The 16,516-nt window shown below is 44.6% G+C and overlaps 1 protein-coding gene across 1 annotated transcript in view; it reads right to left on the bottom strand.

Moving 5' to 3' along the window:
• The window catches only part of capslb (calcyphosine-like b), a 19,230-nt gene extending 3,216 nt beyond the window's left edge, over positions 1 to 16,014 (bottom strand). The window contains exons 1-2 of the mRNA XM_037691949.1: positions 15,956 to 16,014; positions 10,720 to 10,867 (exon numbers count right to left, since the gene is read on the bottom strand). Coding sequence (XP_037547877.1) covers positions 10,720 to 10,856 — 137 coding nt within the window. The 5' untranslated portion in view covers positions 10,857 to 10,867; positions 15,956 to 16,014. The remainder of the gene's footprint in view (positions 1 to 10,719; positions 10,868 to 15,955) is intronic.
• Between the last annotated feature and the right edge of the window lie 502 nt (positions 16,015 to 16,516).

Below are 16,516 nucleotides of genomic sequence, written 5' to 3'. Positions count from 1 at the left end.
TAAATAATATTTAAACAATACATGTTAGTTTATTAATTTTTTCACAAAAACGACCTTAATCTGACCCAATTTGTTGATACTCCCACCAGACCAAACAAGTGTTGTCCTGAAAAATCTCCCATCTTAGACCTATTTCTAACAAATATGCCTCATAAATTCCCTGGTATAGGTATATTCACTGATGGTTTGAATGACCATTGTGTAATAGCAGCTCTCAGGGACATTAAACATCCACACTCTAAGCCCAGACTAATTCAAAAAAGGGATTTGAAACATTTTTGTGAACAGTCATTCCTCTGGGATTTATCTCACTTTGACTGGCATCGTATTCTGTTAACTGATGACGTGAACTCCGCTTGGAACTATTTTCATAATATTTTCATTTATTTTGTGAACAAACATGCTCCTTTTCACCAGTTCAGAATAAAAGGACGAGACAGCCCTTGGTTTACTCCTGATCTAGCTGACCTTCTTCACAGGAGAGATCAGCTTTGGGCTCTAGCGAGAAAATCTGGCTCAGACACAGACTGGTTGAACTTTCGACAGCTGAGGAATAAATGTACAACTTCCATCAAAGCTGCAAAACATAACTATTTCTTATCTCAGACCTCCAAAAATCTAAATGATCCTAAAAGATTCTGGAAAACCATCAAATTTCTCTCTGGCAGTTCCCAATCATCTGATCTCTCATCACAACTTTTTGTTAACTCTGTTCCTGTGTCAAATAAACATGAGATCCTGAATTGTTTCAACATTTTGTTGCTTCTAGTTCTTTATTTGACACAGTTACTAATGGAAAATCAGCCACTTCCCCTAAAAGTCAAACATCTACAAACCAAATCTCTTCTACAAGTTAATCTTCAGCAAATCACACCTTTTCTCTTTCCCCATTTCCAGTTAGTGAAGTTAATAAACTCTTTAAAGGTCTAGACTCTAAAAAATCTGCAAGACCAGATGACCTTCCACCTTATTTCTTAAGGCTGGCTGCTCATATCATCACAGTCCCCGTGTCCCACATCTTTAATCTGTTCATAAGCCAAAACTCTATTCCAGACACTTGGAAAACAGCCTTTGTTCTATATTTGCTGAAGGGAAGTGACCCCACCTCAATGAACAATTATCGACCAATCTCTAAACTCTGCATTTTAACCAAGGTTCTAGAGAAAGTGATCAACTCTCAAATCAAAAAGTATTTGGACACACTTAACATCTTACCTCCCCATCAATCTGGTTTCAGGAAACAACACAGCACATCTGCTTCGCTGAAGGTTTTTAATTACATTGTTGAAGCACGAACACTAAGGAATATTGTGCTGCACTTTTCTTAGACCTGTCTAAAGCTTTTGATACTGTGGACCATGATATCTTGTGTCATAAGCTCTCAGAAAGTGGTTTCGCAGAACACACCATTGGTTGGTTCTTTAGCTATCTTTCAGATCGGAGGTAATGTGTTCAACATAATGGTATTTCCTCCAGTTATTTAACAGTCAACAATGGTGCACCACAAGGCTCAGTCTTAGGATCCACCCTCTTTACAACCTACATAGGTAATATAGGTCAGAGCATCCCTTACATTTCTATGCTGATAATATAGTTGTTTACTGTCGAGCTAAAACAGTTGCTAAGTCTTTCCAGCTTTTGCAATCCACTTTTGACATCATCCAGTCAGATTTGTTCTGTCTCAAACTTGTCCTAAATGCTGACAAAACCAAAGGGATGTTGTTTTCAAACAGGAAGTCAGTCCCAGCAGTTCTTCCTCTGATTTTATCCTCAAATGGTGCCTCTATTGAGTTTGTCGATTCCTACAAATATTTGGGTATCTTGGTCGATTCACATCTCTCTAAAGTGGAAAACCTAGTAAGGAAACAAAGTTAAATTGGGTTTCTTTTTCAGAATAGATCCTGTTTAACTTTGAATGCTAGGAAATGCCTTGTAACAATGTCTGCTGCCTTCATACATCTCCTCCTACATGTCACTGCGTGAGTGCAGCTACAGCACATGCTCTCTGGACATTATTACGTGTGTGTGTGTGTATGTGTGGGGGGGGGCATACCCGTTGAATGGGTGGTACAGTCACGCGTTGCTTAGAAGAGGGCTCACACTGCTCCTCGTCCGCACTCTCATCCACCGATAGGTGGGAGGAAGAAGCCAGAGGGAGGGAGGTTATCCGCACGCGCAACACTTTGTGCTGGCGTGGAGTCATATTTGTGCTGCTTGGGAACCGTGAACCCATGGCTGCATTTATATGTCCATTTAAAAGTCATCATTTCACTCTGTGTGGGGTGTGTGTGAAGAGGGCACAGCAGGATCATTCGATCTGACTGTAGTGAGGATTCTACTCGTTGAGTGATGTTATGACCCCAGTCGTAAGTTGAATGTGTGTGAGTGTGCAAAGCCCTAATTGTGCCAATTAGTGTCCAGGTGTGCAGCTGGAGGAAGAAACTGCTGAACGAAGCTGTGATTGGCTGCCTGCCTGGAGGTGCTGCACAATAAGAGGAGCTGAGTTGGAGAAGACAGTATCAGGTTTTAACAACGTCGACCCCCACGTGAGCAGACCAATTCAATAAAGACAGAGTCAGGACTTCAAAAGGTAAGTGAACTTTATTTACAGGTGAATCTTGTTGTCGCAGCTGGAAGGGAGAAGAGGAATAGGTGAGTATGGGTTCTGGTGTCTCTTTGAATGTTTTAATTCTTGAAGATAGAAAGCTGACTCCTTACTGTTTGTGTTGTAGGTGAAGGCCAAGAAGGAGAGGAGAGGTCCTGGGTTTTTGTAGGAGATCCAGTCCTGAGGTATTTGGCGGTGGAGAGAGGAGCAGGTTGACCCAGTTGAGAATGCCTTAATGGTGAATGTTGAAGAGACATCGTTGATCCACAGATGGAGTCCAGTGGAGTGATGAGATCCTAGGAAGGATCTGAAGAGGCAGGCCGTGGAAGGTCCTGGAGGAGTCACAGTTGGTGAGAACCAGCTGTAACAAAGGTTAGTCGGCTGTACACGAATTTACCATTTGGTAGAAGATGTCCCAGCACTGAAGAGGTGTCTGGCAGGTGTTTAAATACCCCATCAGGCAGTCCTCCTCAGAGCAACAGCAGGTGGAGTGAGTTGAGTTAATTGGCTGTGGAAGGAAGAGTGAGTGACAGGAAAAAACCCAGGAATCCCACAGTACCCCCCCTCAAGAATTGTCTCTTGGCGATCTAAGTCTCTTTTTGGGGTGAGCTTGGAAAAAGGACGAGATGAGTCCGGGATCCGGGATCTGAGCTCTGGGAACCCATGATCGTTCCTCCGGGCCGTAACCCTCCCAATCCACCAGGTATTGGACATCCCAACCAAGACGCCATACGTCCAAAAGGCGTCGGACCAAGAAGGCCGGTTCATTGTCTATGAGACATGGGGGAGGAGGGAGGTTGGTCAGAGGGTGTAGAGGGCTGGTGGTTACCGGTTTGATGTGAGATACGTGGAAAGTAGGGTGTATCTTCATGGCAGGCGGGAGTTGTAGGTGCACGGCTGACCGGTTAATCACCTTTACCACAGGAAACGGCCCGATGAACCTGGGGGAGAGTTTCCTGGGGATGTCTTTTAAGGTTATATCCTTGGTAGACAGCCATACCTTCTGATCCACCTTGTAGACAGGAGCCTTGGATCAATGTCTGTCGGCGAAGCGTCTGTTCTGCTCCGAAGACCTGGACAGAGCAGCTCTCGTCTTACGCCAGATCCGACGGCAGCGCTTGATGTGAAGGTGGACCGAAGGGACGCCCACATCAGGCTCCTGTGAGAGGAACAGTGGAGGAGCAAAGCCCATAGCGACCTCAAAAGGAGATTTCCCAGTGGCTGCGGAGGTTTGTGAGTTATGAGCATACTCAATCCAAGGCAGATGTTGGCTCCAGGATGAGGGGTTGCTGTCAATTACGCACCTCAGAGTTGTTTCCAGTTCCTGGTTGCAACGTTCAGTTTGGCTATTGGATTGAGGGTGGTATCCAGACGTGAGGCTGGTAGTAGCTCCTAAAGCTCGACAAAAACCCCTCCACACTTGAGAGACGAATTGTGGTCCACGGTCAGAGACGATGTCCTGAGGGATGCCATGAAGGCGAAAGACATTCTCAGTGACAATCTGGGCAGTCTCAAGAGCAGAGGGAAGTTTAGGTAGAGGAATGAAATGAGCAGACTTGGAAAACTGGTTGACAATTGTGCAGATAACTGTGTTACCATCAGAGACGGGGAGACCAGTGACGAAGTCCAAGGCGATGTGTGACCAGGGACGGCTGGGGATGGGAAGTGGTAACAGCAGGCCAGCAGGGGGCTGGTTGCTGTGTTTGTTCCGAGCACAAGTGGGACAGGCTGAAATGAAATCCTTAACATCTTTCACAAGGTTAGGCCACCAAAAGGATGCTTTGATAAGATGCAGCATGTGTCTAACACCCGGGTGGCAGGAAAACCTAGCTGTATGGATCCATTACTGCACCTTACCCACCGTGGCTGTGGGGACAAACAGCTTTCCCGGAGGACCGGTACCGGGATCAGGTTCCGTCTGTTGGGCCTCCAGGATGTCCTTTTCAATAGGCCAAGTCATTACACACACCTTACAAGAGGAAGGAAGGATGTTCTCAGGAGTGTCCGGACCCTCGACTGTAGAGAATTGTCGTGAGAGAGCATCTGGTTTGACGTTGCGGGACCCTGGAATATACGTGATGGAAAAATTAAATCTAGCAAAAAACAACAACCATCTGGCCTGTCGGGCATTAAGTCTCTTAGCCCCCTGGAGGTAGGCTAGATTCTTGTGGTCGGTCCAAATTATGAAGGGGAGTTCAGCTCCCTCTGGCCAATGTCTCCACTCTTCTAATGCTAGCTTTATAGTCAATAACTCACGGTCGCCAACATCATAGTTCGTCTCAGCAGTAGACAAACGACGTGAGAAGAAGGCACGTGGGTGAAGTTTCCCGTCGTCAGATGCTCTTTGAGATAACACAGCCCCCACTCCCAAATCAGCAGCGTCTACCTTCACGATAAACTGCCTCTTGGTATCCGGGTGTGATAAAATGGGAGCTGTAGAGAAAAGGTGTTTGAGATTATTAAAAGCAATTTCAGCTTCAGGTGTCCAGTTGAATTTTTTTAGGGTAGAGGTGAGCTGGGTCAGAGGAGTGGCGACTTTGCTATAATTCTTAATAAACCGTCGATAGAAGTTGGCAAACCCCAGGAACCATTGTAACTGTTTTCTATTACTGGGTGTGGGCCGCTCCACTACAGCCATGGTCTTTTCAGGGTCGGATCGAACCTGTCCTCTCTCAAAAATGAATCCTAGGAAAGTCACTGTGGTAGTGTGAAATTCACATTTCTCCGCCTTGACAAAAAGCTGGTTTCCTAATAACCTCTGGAGAACAGCCTTCACATGTCGAGTATGTTGCTCTTTGTCTTTGGAATAGATGAGAATATCGTCTAAGTATACAAATATGAAGATGTTGAGGAAATCCCGAAGAACGTCATTAACAAGAGCTTGGAAAACTGCCGGGGCGTTAGTTAACCCAAATGGCATAATGAGATACTCAAAATGTCCTAAAGGTGTCTTAAAAGCTGTCTTCCACTCGTCTCCTTTGCGAATTCTCAATAGATGATACGCGTTGCGTAGATCAAGTTTTGTGAAAATGGTGGCCCCCTGGAGCTGCTCGTAGACAGAATCGATTAAAGGTAGAAGATATTTGTTCTTAATAGTGATTTGATTGAGTCCTCTATAATCGATGAATGGTCTTAGAGTTTTAACCTTCTTTGACACAAAGATGAACCCGGCCCCCACTGGAGAGGTGGAAGGACGGATAATGCCTGATTTTAAAGAGTCATCAATATAGTTTTTCATAGATATTTTTTCAGGCCCAGATAAATTATATAGTCTTCTAGTAGGTAATGGCACTCCAGGAAGTAAATCGATGGCACAATCATATGGACGGTGTGGCGGTAGAGATAAAGCCTTTTGTTTACTGAAGACTGGTGCCATCGTGTGGTAAATTGAAGGTATAGTTGAAAGATCAATGTCTTCAACTTTTATTTTAGGAGATGAACCTGAAGAGATGGCTGAGCGGAGGCATTTCAGAGAACATCTTTCATCCCACTTTTCAACTCTGTTTTCGACCCAGTTAATTTGAGGGTTGTGTAATTTGAGCCAGGGATGACCCAAGATAAGTTGAGGTGTAAGAGAGTCGAAAACAAAAAAACTCACCTGTCTCTCTGTGATTTCCAGATACAACATACATTATCTTTAATGTCTTTAATGAGATGGAAGAGATGGTTTGTCCAGTGAGAGCAGAGACGGTGATAGCTGGTGTTAAGTTGGTTGTGGGGATATTTAGTCCCTCCACCAGGTTTCTGCTGATTAGGTTCTGTTCTGCACCGGAATCAATCAACGCCTGGATAGGAAAATTGACAGAGTTAATGCAAATGATAGTCAGTAGACTTAGATTCTTCTCAGGAGACAAATAAGTGGTACCCACCAGTATCTCCTGTATTACTGGTGGGCTCTGTCTTTTACCCGTAGTTTGCAGGCAGCAATCACATGATCTTTCTTCCTACAGTACATGCAGGCGTTGGCCTTAAGGCGGCACTGTCGCTCCTCGGGAGAAAGCCGAGTCGTACCAACCTGCATCGGTTCGGGTTCAGAGGTTGAATCCGCGGTTGCGGCATCATTACTTCTGGGAAGAAGAAGCTTGTGGGACTTGTAGTCCTCTTCTAAGAGGCTCTCCTGAACCCTGTTGTCTATCCGGATGGCCAGGGAAATTACGTCATCCAAATCCGATGGAATGTCCCGGGTGACTAGTTGGTCTTTAATCTGTCAATTTAAAGCATTAATGAATGCACTGCGTAACGCTATCTCACCCCAGCCGGATTCCTCGGCGATGATGCGGAAGTGGATGGCGAATTTGGACACCGTTTCTTTCCCCTGACGTAGTGAAAAAAGTTTTTGGGCTGCCTCCTCCTGCTGCAAAGGATGGTCAAAGACCCGAAGAAAATCTTTCAAGAAGGTAGCAAACGTCAGAGTTTCGATGGGGCGTCTACGAAGGTAAGCATGTGCCCACTGAAGCGCTTCTCCTTTTAAAGCACTAACCACATAAGTTATGCGGGCAAAATCAGATGAATAGGTAATGGGAGCACGATTAAATGCCAAGTTACACTGGAGAACGTAGCCACCACATTTGCGTATGTTACCTTCAAACATCTCTGAAGGTCGAATGTCCGGTTCTTTGGGGCACGGATTGTTAATCCTAATTGTAGGTTCCAGAGGGATGGGTTGAGTCAAAGATGAAGCTTCGTCCGCCATTTGTCTCTGAAGAGAGAACACCATACCACCCAACTCCCGTAGATTGTCCTGAGTTTGTTTGTTGCTGCACAAAAATCCACTGTAAAGTTAAGTGGAGAGGGTCAGTGTTTACTTTTGGTTCTAACTGAGTCTTTACCTTCTCAGTCTTGCTCGGGGGGTCCATTGGCTGGGACATACTATCAGGTTTTAACAACGTCGACCCCCATGTGAGCAGACCGATTCAATAAAGACAGAGTCAGGACTTCAAAAGGTAAGTGAACTTTATTTACAGGTGAATCTTGTCGTCGCAGCTGTAAATGAGAAGAGGAATAGGTGAGTATGGGTTCTGGTGACTCTTTGAATGTTTTAATTCTTGAAGATAGAAAGCTAACTCCTTACTGTCTGTGTTGTAGGTGAAGGCTAAGAAGGAGAGGAGAGGTCCTGGGTTTTTGTAGGAGATCCAGTCCTGAGGTATTTGGCGGTGGAGAGAGGAGCAGGTTGACCCAGTTGAGAATGCCTTAATGGTGAATGTTGAAGGGACACCGTTGATCCACAGATGGAATCCAGTGGAGGGATGAGATCCTAGGAAGGATCTGAAGAGGCAGGCTGTGGAAGGTCCTGGAGGAGTCACAGTTGGTGTGAACCAGCTGTAACAAAGGTTAGTCGGCTGTACACGAATTTACCATTTGGTAGAAGATGTCCCAGCACTGAAGAGGTGTCTGGCGGGTGTTTAAATACCCCATCAGGCAGTCCTCCTCAGAGCAACAGCAGGTGGAGTGAGTTGAGGTAATTGGCTGTGGAAGGAAGAGTGAGTGACAGGAAAAAACCCAGGAATCCCACAGACAGCGGCTTTCCATCCACTCTGCATGTCCCAACCAGCCACAGCTGACCTGCTGTCTGTCGCTTAGATAAATTAGTAGAATTTTTGTAAGGAGTTCTTGTAGGGGTGAGCTGTCAGTTTAGTTAAGATCATTTTTCTCCTGTTTTTGTTAGTTTAGATCAGGTAAGAAACCTGTATTTTTGTTACTGTTGATTTATTAGGTAAATGCTAAAAATAGGAAGAAAAATAGTTTGTTTTGTTTGTTATTTTGGCCTGAGGCTCACTCTGAAGTCTGGTAAGCCTCCTACGTAAATATTCAACCATATAATTCACCTTGTAAATAAACACACTGTTAACCTTTTCATCTGACTCCATGGCTGCTTGAGGTGTGAAGAGGGTGGAAACGCCCAACCCCAATTACAACCTAGCGCAATGAGCCCTTGTTTTTTTGCCGGTTGTAAATGGTAAATGGACCGTACTTATATAGCACCTTTCTATCTTATTTCAAGATATTCAAAGCTCTTTACACTACAATCTGTGCCTTATTTACCCATTCATACAGCACTCTACTAGATCTCTACAAAGCTAATTGAACAAATCATTCTAAAGAGACTAATCATTGCTTTATCACATTCATACACAGATGGGACACACATCAGAGGCTATGAAGGATTCCGTGTCTTGCCCAGGGACCCTTCGGCATGTGACTGCTGGTGGATTCGAACCCCCGACTCTCGCATTGGAGGACGACTGCTCTAACCACTCAGCCACAGCCGCCCCCACTGTTGTAACAGTGATGTTGGTGTTTTATTTCAAAACTTTCAACATTGTGAACACACACATCCCCCCAAAGCGTCATTTCTTAAGGCATCTCAGCTGTGTCTCCTGAGGTGAATTGGCGGCCCCTGGCACTCCGCTGCAAGCTGAGATGCTGTGGCTGCTCTGGCTGGGTTCTAGAGGTGGCCACTGCACTCGGAGCTCGGGAAGATGCAGCTGCGGCAGTTGAGCATTTTTGGTGCTGCCGTTGGTCCCGGCGGTCCCACCAGCAACCAGGGGCATGAAAGAAGTGGGGGTCCATACAAGGCAGCACCACATGCTTCTGGACTCGTTCCAGTGCGTCTGAAGAGGATTGTATCTGACCCAACACCGACTGGAAATGGGGGCTGAACAACCCGTCCAGACTGATAGGCCCCTCCAGCAGTTCTTTTTTAATTTCTTCAGGGATGGAGAGAGAGGTGGAGCCACATCTGATGCTGCAGGACAGTTGCCCAGGACAGGATGCGGGACGCACAGATGGCTTGAGCAGTGCATAAGTTCAACATGGTGCCAGCAGTGTTGCAGAACTCGTCCTGATCCTCTGAGGAAATATCCAGCTCCTTGGCTTTTTTGGAGATGCTGAAAGCCATCATGGCCACGTTGTTTGCCACTGCAGCTGTCTAGAGATGTGCACTGATGAATTCGATCCGTGAGTCCTACTGTGAGCTGGTCGCTGGAAGATGGGGGGCGGGCCGTCATCCAACATGCCAGACCATTCTGACCCCAAAAACAGCTATCAGACTTGGCTCCAGAAGCAGAAAAGGGGGGAACCCCTTATCGGTGAGCCCCTCCACCTTCATGATGGTAGGTGGACACAGGTGCTCTCAGCTTCAGCGGGTCGACTACTGCTCCAGCCAAGTATGTCGTCACAGCTGGGAAGCGGGGCGAGACTGGGTCTTGGCAGCCGGAGTGCAGGGCGGCAAACCTTCCTGCCAGGTCATCTGGAAGTAGGGGGGCCAGTGGCTCCAGTACAGTCAGATCTCTGGCGTTCACCGTTTTCTGAATTATGTCAGGCAGAGCATGTACAAGTGAGCTGATTGCTGGGAGGGGGATGGTTGCTGACATAGGGATGCCTGGAAGTGCACCTGCCACAGGAAGCATGGCTCCAGCGCTCCCGCCTGGGTGGGGGGAGCGAAGCTGCAAATTGAGTCCTCGTTAGAGATGAAAATATCCGAATCATGCCTCGCATCAAAGAATTTGAGGGCCTTGTTCAGTGGGTAGCTCTCTGAAATTTGGAAATGCCCTTTGCCTGGAGCAAATATGGCCACTCTGCGTTGTTTCTCCTTGCACGAGAGAAGCTTGTAGCAGACATGAAGCCTGCGGCGTCTGGGCTTGACCTGTGTGTTCCGCTCCGAGACAACCTTTGCAGATAGCGTGCAGGTCGGAGCTGAGGATAAACCCCGTCCCGTTGGCCAGACACAGGTGAATGACTCTGCTGGACATCTTCAGCTCTTTAGAGTTCTTAAGTGCTTGCTGAAGAAACCAGGGGAGCTGAACCCCGGTCTCAGAGCAGCTTATAAAGACCGGGGGTGGGGCCCACACTGCAGTTGGGTGTTGACTAGAGTTTTAGTGCTTCATGCGAGAGGAAAACCCACTAGCGATAGCCTTAAAGGGCGAAGCCTATATGAAATAGAACCCCCTATTTTGTAAAATGTAATTATGACACCCACATGTGCATTGTATTTGTTTCTTGTTGTATTGTTCTGTTTTGGTACTGTTAATAAAGTTCTTTAAAAAAAAAAAGGAATAAAGTGGATAGGGTTAAATGATTTGTATCAAGAGGTGGGTGGAGTGAGTGGAGCTTACCTGCCCAGACCTTTGATGCCTGATGAGCCTCGGGACAGACACTGCAGCCGGAGTTTCTCCAACGGGTCTGAACAGTCAGACAGCTGCTGTTTGGCCTTCATGGCCATCTCTTTGTCATGTCTGGATGTTCCTGCCATCACTGACTGACCTGAAACACACAGGTATTAGGTTGTGATGATGGGCCTGACAGAACACAGCTGGACTCATGGAGAGGAGAAACTGAAGGGGGTCAGGAGGATCCATCACATGAAGAAGACTGATCAGACCCAACCACAAGGCTTTCAATTTAGCAGAAAAGTCCCACCGACCAAGAAGGCCTCGTGGAGGTTTAAACTGCTCCAAAAGTTTGACCCTCAGGGTTCAGCAGCTCCAGATGTAAGACCCTCAGCCCATCTTTGGTCAAATCTACAGCAGTTTTTATTTACTTAGGTACATTATTAACATTTTAATTTCTCACATAATTAAAATAAATAACTTTGTTAAAACGCAGCACGGTGGCACAACTGGTAGAGCTGCTGCCTCTCAGCGAGCAGGTACCTGGTTCAAATCCCGGTCCAGGAGTCTTTCTGGGTGGAGTTTGCATGTTCTCTCCGTGCATGCGTGAGTTTTCTCTGGGTACTCCAGTTTCCTCCCACAGACCAAAAACATGCATGTTAGACTGATTGTTAACTCTAAATTGTCCCGGGGTATGAGTGAGAGAGTGAATGTTTGTTTGTCTCGTTTGTCTCTATGTGTCCCTGTGATGGACTGGAGACCTGTCCAGGGTGTACCCCGCCTCTCGCACAGTGATTGCTGGACATGGGCACCGGCGACCCCCATGACCCAAAATGGAAGAAGCGGGTAAAAGATAATGGATGGATAACTGGAACTGATTATTAAGTGATCACAGCTGCATTAATTCATAGCAGCATTAATAACTGACATTAATTATTTTTATAACTGATATTAATTATTTCATTTCTCACACTAAGTGTAAAGTTGTACTGAGCCCGGGAGGGGACATGGGGGATTTTTCTTTTACTTTTGCGTTCCCACGCAAATGTTTTTGCGTTCCCTTGCAATACTGTACTGTGTGTAATGTTACCTCACATACAACAAACGTTCCTCCTTCAAAGAAACTGGTCCAGATGACATGATTTAACCTTTTTTTGTTCTCACAAACAGCAACAATGGAACAAACGTATTTGAGGTTCATGGAGTTTTGTTTTGAAATCAGCCTTAAATATAAGTATATCCAGTGTGTGCTGCAGTGGTAACATTTATTTTACGTTGGATATTTCACGTTCATGCTCCGTGGATTCAGCGGAGGCTTCCTTGTTGGAGCCCATGCAGTCAGTCTGATGTTGTTCAGCTGTTCAGTCTGTCCCTCAGAGTAGCGTGGTTCTTTTAGGGACCGTCAACAAATTACCGGGTTAATGAGCTTGGTCTGAACACCGTTATAATATTTTAGATATATTTCCAGAGTATTTGTCAAAGCAGCACCATGTATCTTAAGTTTTCTCTGTATATTTCTGCATGGTAATAAATCATGAATGTTCTCACCATTTAAAATCCAAAAGAACAAGTTGGCACTTGTGTTTCAAAAGTGCTGTAACTTTCTTTTAAAGCATCAAAGTTCATTCAAGGATTCAAAGATTCAAGGTTTTTTATTTGTCATTCCACCTCATGAGGTGGAAAGAAATTGTGTACACAGGGTCCCAGTTACATCCAACAAAAGTATTAAAATGTGTGTAAAAGTAAAACAGTAATGAGATCTAAGATATGAACAACGTTAACTACAAACACAGTAAGCACACACATCCAGAGGACTTCATCAGTCTGAGGAGTCCCAAGTAAACTGTTTTCCCCACTAAGCAGTGCAATCCTTTAGTGGACCAACCAGTTTGCTGGTGACTGATGAAGCCCTCTGGATAGAGGGCGAAACGTCTTTACACAAAAAAGAAACTGTCCAGATGACCTGACTGACCATCATTGTATTTTGTACCTGGATGATTGAGCATGAACTTTGATGCTTTAAAAGAAAGTTACAGTACTTTTGAAACACAAGTACCAACTTGTTCTTTTGGATTTTAAATGGTGAGAAAATTCATTAACTACAGTAATTGTACATGAATTGTAAAGTTTGCAGATGATACAGTGGTGGTGGGATGCATCACAAACAATGAGTCCAGCTACAGGAAGGAGGTGGAACACCTGGAGAGCTGGTGCAGGATGAACAGCCTTCACATCAATGTGAAGAAGATGAAGGAGATGGTCGTGGGCTTCAGACGAAACAAACACTGCCCACCCCCACCCCCCCCCAAGCTACAAATACTTGGGTGTGCACCTGAATGACAACCTCAGCTGGAGCAACAACACTACCAGTCTGATCAAGATAGCTCATCAGAGACTCTACTTCCTCACATTAAGTGCAGAATCACTAGACTGAGGAACAGCTTCTACCCTGAAGCTGTTAGACTCATGAATCTCTAACCAGGATTACTCCTGTGAAAATAAAATCACTGTAATGTCACTTGATTGCTGATATGTGCTGCTGACTATCCATGCTGCTGATTTATTTCATGCTGCCGATTTATTCCATGATTCTGTGTTCATTCGTACTCATCTGCTCACACAGCCTCATGTTCGTGCTGCTGTTGTTCGGCGTATTCTTTTGCACTATTAAGTGTTTAGTGTATTACTAAGTTACGAGTATTTCTTAGTTCATATCTTGGATATTATTACTGTTTTTCCTTTAAAATTTATACTTTTGTTGGATGTAACTGGGACCCGGTGTACACAATTTCGTTCCACCACATGCACCACATGAGATGCGAATGACAATAAAGAAACATTGATTTTGACCTTGAATTACACGTTACATCAGACGTTTCTGATAACAAACAAACAAGCAAACAAACAAAACAAGTGTTTTATTAAGGAGACGCAGGCCCAGTGTGGGTAATCGAGAGGGTCTGGAGATTTCCCAGTGGGCTGGGCTGATGCGGGGCTGCAGGGCCAGCGCTCCCTGAGTTTTATTTTATATTTTAGAGCTTTTAACAACATATAAACACAGAACACTGCTACCGCTGCTCCTGGACCACCCAGGGCCGGCTGCAGCTCTCTTTTTTTGTTGTTGTTGTTGTTGTTGCAAGAGTCAGATCTTCAACAGTCACTTGTCAATCAATCCAGTAGGCGTGTCAGCAACTGACCAATCGGTGACCTCAATTTGACCCGAAGGTAAACGCCCCTTACCTGCAGCTGCTGCCGTGGGAAAAACCATCAGGAAAGAAATGTTTAACGTTGTCAGCGGGGAACATGTAATTATTCATACACGTTACCCTGAGCGTTTAGAGAGCGAAATACAGTTTATTACATTTCAAAAACTAAACAGTTTGGAAAAATGTAAAAAGATGCTTAATGGTTAAATTAAAGGTTAATGGTTAAAGTTATTTGTGCTTTGTTTTGTGTGTTGTCTATGTTCATTCAACCTTTATTTATACAGGTCAGTCTCATTGAGCCTCGAGGACTCATTTACAAGACAGACCCGTTTTAAACAAGCACAGATGACAACAGTAGAAAAACATTACAAAATTGAAAAATAAATGGAAGAAAATAATATAAAAAAAACAAAACAAAACAAAACGCAGCTACATTATAAAGCAATGTAAGATACTAAGAACAGGAACATGTCTGCATTGGTTTTGCCATGAACTTAACAGATGTTTAAAGCCACTTAGAGAGGTGAAGGTCAAGAGCATCAGATCTTTTTGCAAGATATTCCAGGAAACGGGAGCGGAGTAGAAGGCCCTTTTACCTAGTTCAGTCCTCACTGAGGTGTGCTCTACTTGCATGTGTTAAGAACCTACTTCTGAGATTCCAACAAGAGGTTGGCTTTAAACACAGCAATGAAGGCTCCCTGGGTGGCAGGTCGCAGACTGACAAAGTCCTCATTTCTCATTTAAAGAAACTGGTCCAGATGAGATGATTTAAACTTTTCTGTTGTTATCTACCAGGATTATTGAGCTTACAAACCCTTTCCTTGGAAAAGAAGTCTTGCACAGCTTTTTCCATGCTGCCACTCTGAATCAATGAGGCGTCTCCTATCGCTTGACTTTTGCCACATCCAATATGGCAGCGACATTGATATATGACTCAGTGCTCACTGAGGCATCTACAATATGTATGTCTATGGTTGAGATCATATGTTCTTGTGCTTACCCAATCTGTTGCGACCCGATCCATAGTGCAGCTCATTTGTGCATGCATTAAAAGGAATACTTCTGGGTCGCAAGGATCACCGTTGGATATGAAAATGTACTGGTATAATTCAGTTTATGAACAAGAACTGTCTTAATTTACTTAGAAAATTACGTGCTCCATCTCCACCGATCTTCATCTAGCTAATTTATGCCACTCGTATTTCCATTATAAATCACTGGTTAAGATGATATGTGACACATTCGACCTGACCCCCAGCCTGGACTGAATGAGAGAAACCCTGCAAGATACAGAATGAATAATTTCCATGGTGCAACAGCGCCGCTCAGTGGTGAAGCTGCGTATCACTTGAACCATGACGTAAATATGTCAATGATTTGAACAGAAACACGAGTGGTGTAAAATAAGCAACATGAAAATCAGCGGAGATACAGCACATACTTTTCTAAATAAATTAAGACAGTTCTTATTCATAAACTGAATTATACCAGCCCAAAGACCAAGACGTTCCCCTGTGATGTCACTTCCTGTTATGTTACCAGCTTTGAGACAAAATGGGTTAAATCGAGTTTTAAACATTACAATGTTTTCTAAAAACATGTTGCTTGTAGAATTTTTTTTATGTCACGGGAAATTTTAAACTATTTACATGTTTTAGTTTAATTTTCTTCCCTTAATAATCTAAAGCTTCCAATAACTGAATATAAATGATACAGGAACAAAAACCGTCCCTGTTTATACGTCATGGCTGCTGTTCCTCACAGGTGAACTGGATCATCGGACCGGGTCAGAACCAGAGGCTGCTGACAGAACCGAGCCTTGTTTTACTGTAAACAACATTAAATCAATAAACACGGTTCTGTTCCAGAGGTTCTGACCCGGTTCTGTTTCCCCGCCCTGCCTGACGGAATTACATCTAACTTTACCGCGGTCTCTGGAACGGGCTGAAACAGGAAGCAGCAGCGGCCGCACGCTTAGAGAAACAAACAAACAAACAAACAAACAACCAGAACCCACGGTGTCACCCCAAACTCACCGAACTTTTCCGGGTTGGTTCCGTTTTACACCGAACGCTGCTCCTCCTCCAAACGATCCGTCGTTACCATGGAGACCAGCTATTCTCAACTCTGATTGGCTGCTGGCGCTGCTCTGATGTTGAAGGTTCTTGTTTTTATTGATGGTTCTGACTCGGTTCTGTTTCTCCACAGAACCAGGATCAGATCTCCTCAGATCCTTCAGGAACGTTCATTAACTTTAGCTGCTGCCTCTTCTTTGGCTACTGTTAGCTTTTAGCTCGTCTTTTGCTACTTTAGTCCTGCCAGCAGTCCCCCAACTCATGCTGTATTGACAGATTATAATAAATGTGAACAAAGAACAAAAAGGTTTTTATTTAGATGTTCATTTGTTCTGGTTCTGTTTGGTTGGGTCCGTCCTCCACCACAAACAAGGAAAATAAATAAAAATAATTAGATAAAATGCAAAGTTTTAAGTAGCACAGAATTCCCTCTGACAACAGAGAGCTGCCTGCCTGCTGCCTGAATACTTACTGACTGCTGCCTGAATACTTGCTGACCGCTTACTGACTGCTGGCTGACTA

This window comes from Nematolebias whitei, chromosome 18, assembly GCF_014905685.2.
Source record: "Nematolebias whitei isolate Nwh7 chromosome 18, NemWhi1, whole genome shotgun sequence".
Taxonomy (NCBI): Eukaryota; Metazoa; Chordata; class Actinopteri; order Cyprinodontiformes; family Rivulidae; genus Nematolebias; species Nematolebias whitei.
This window is presented reverse-complemented; position numbering and strand designations above follow the sequence as displayed.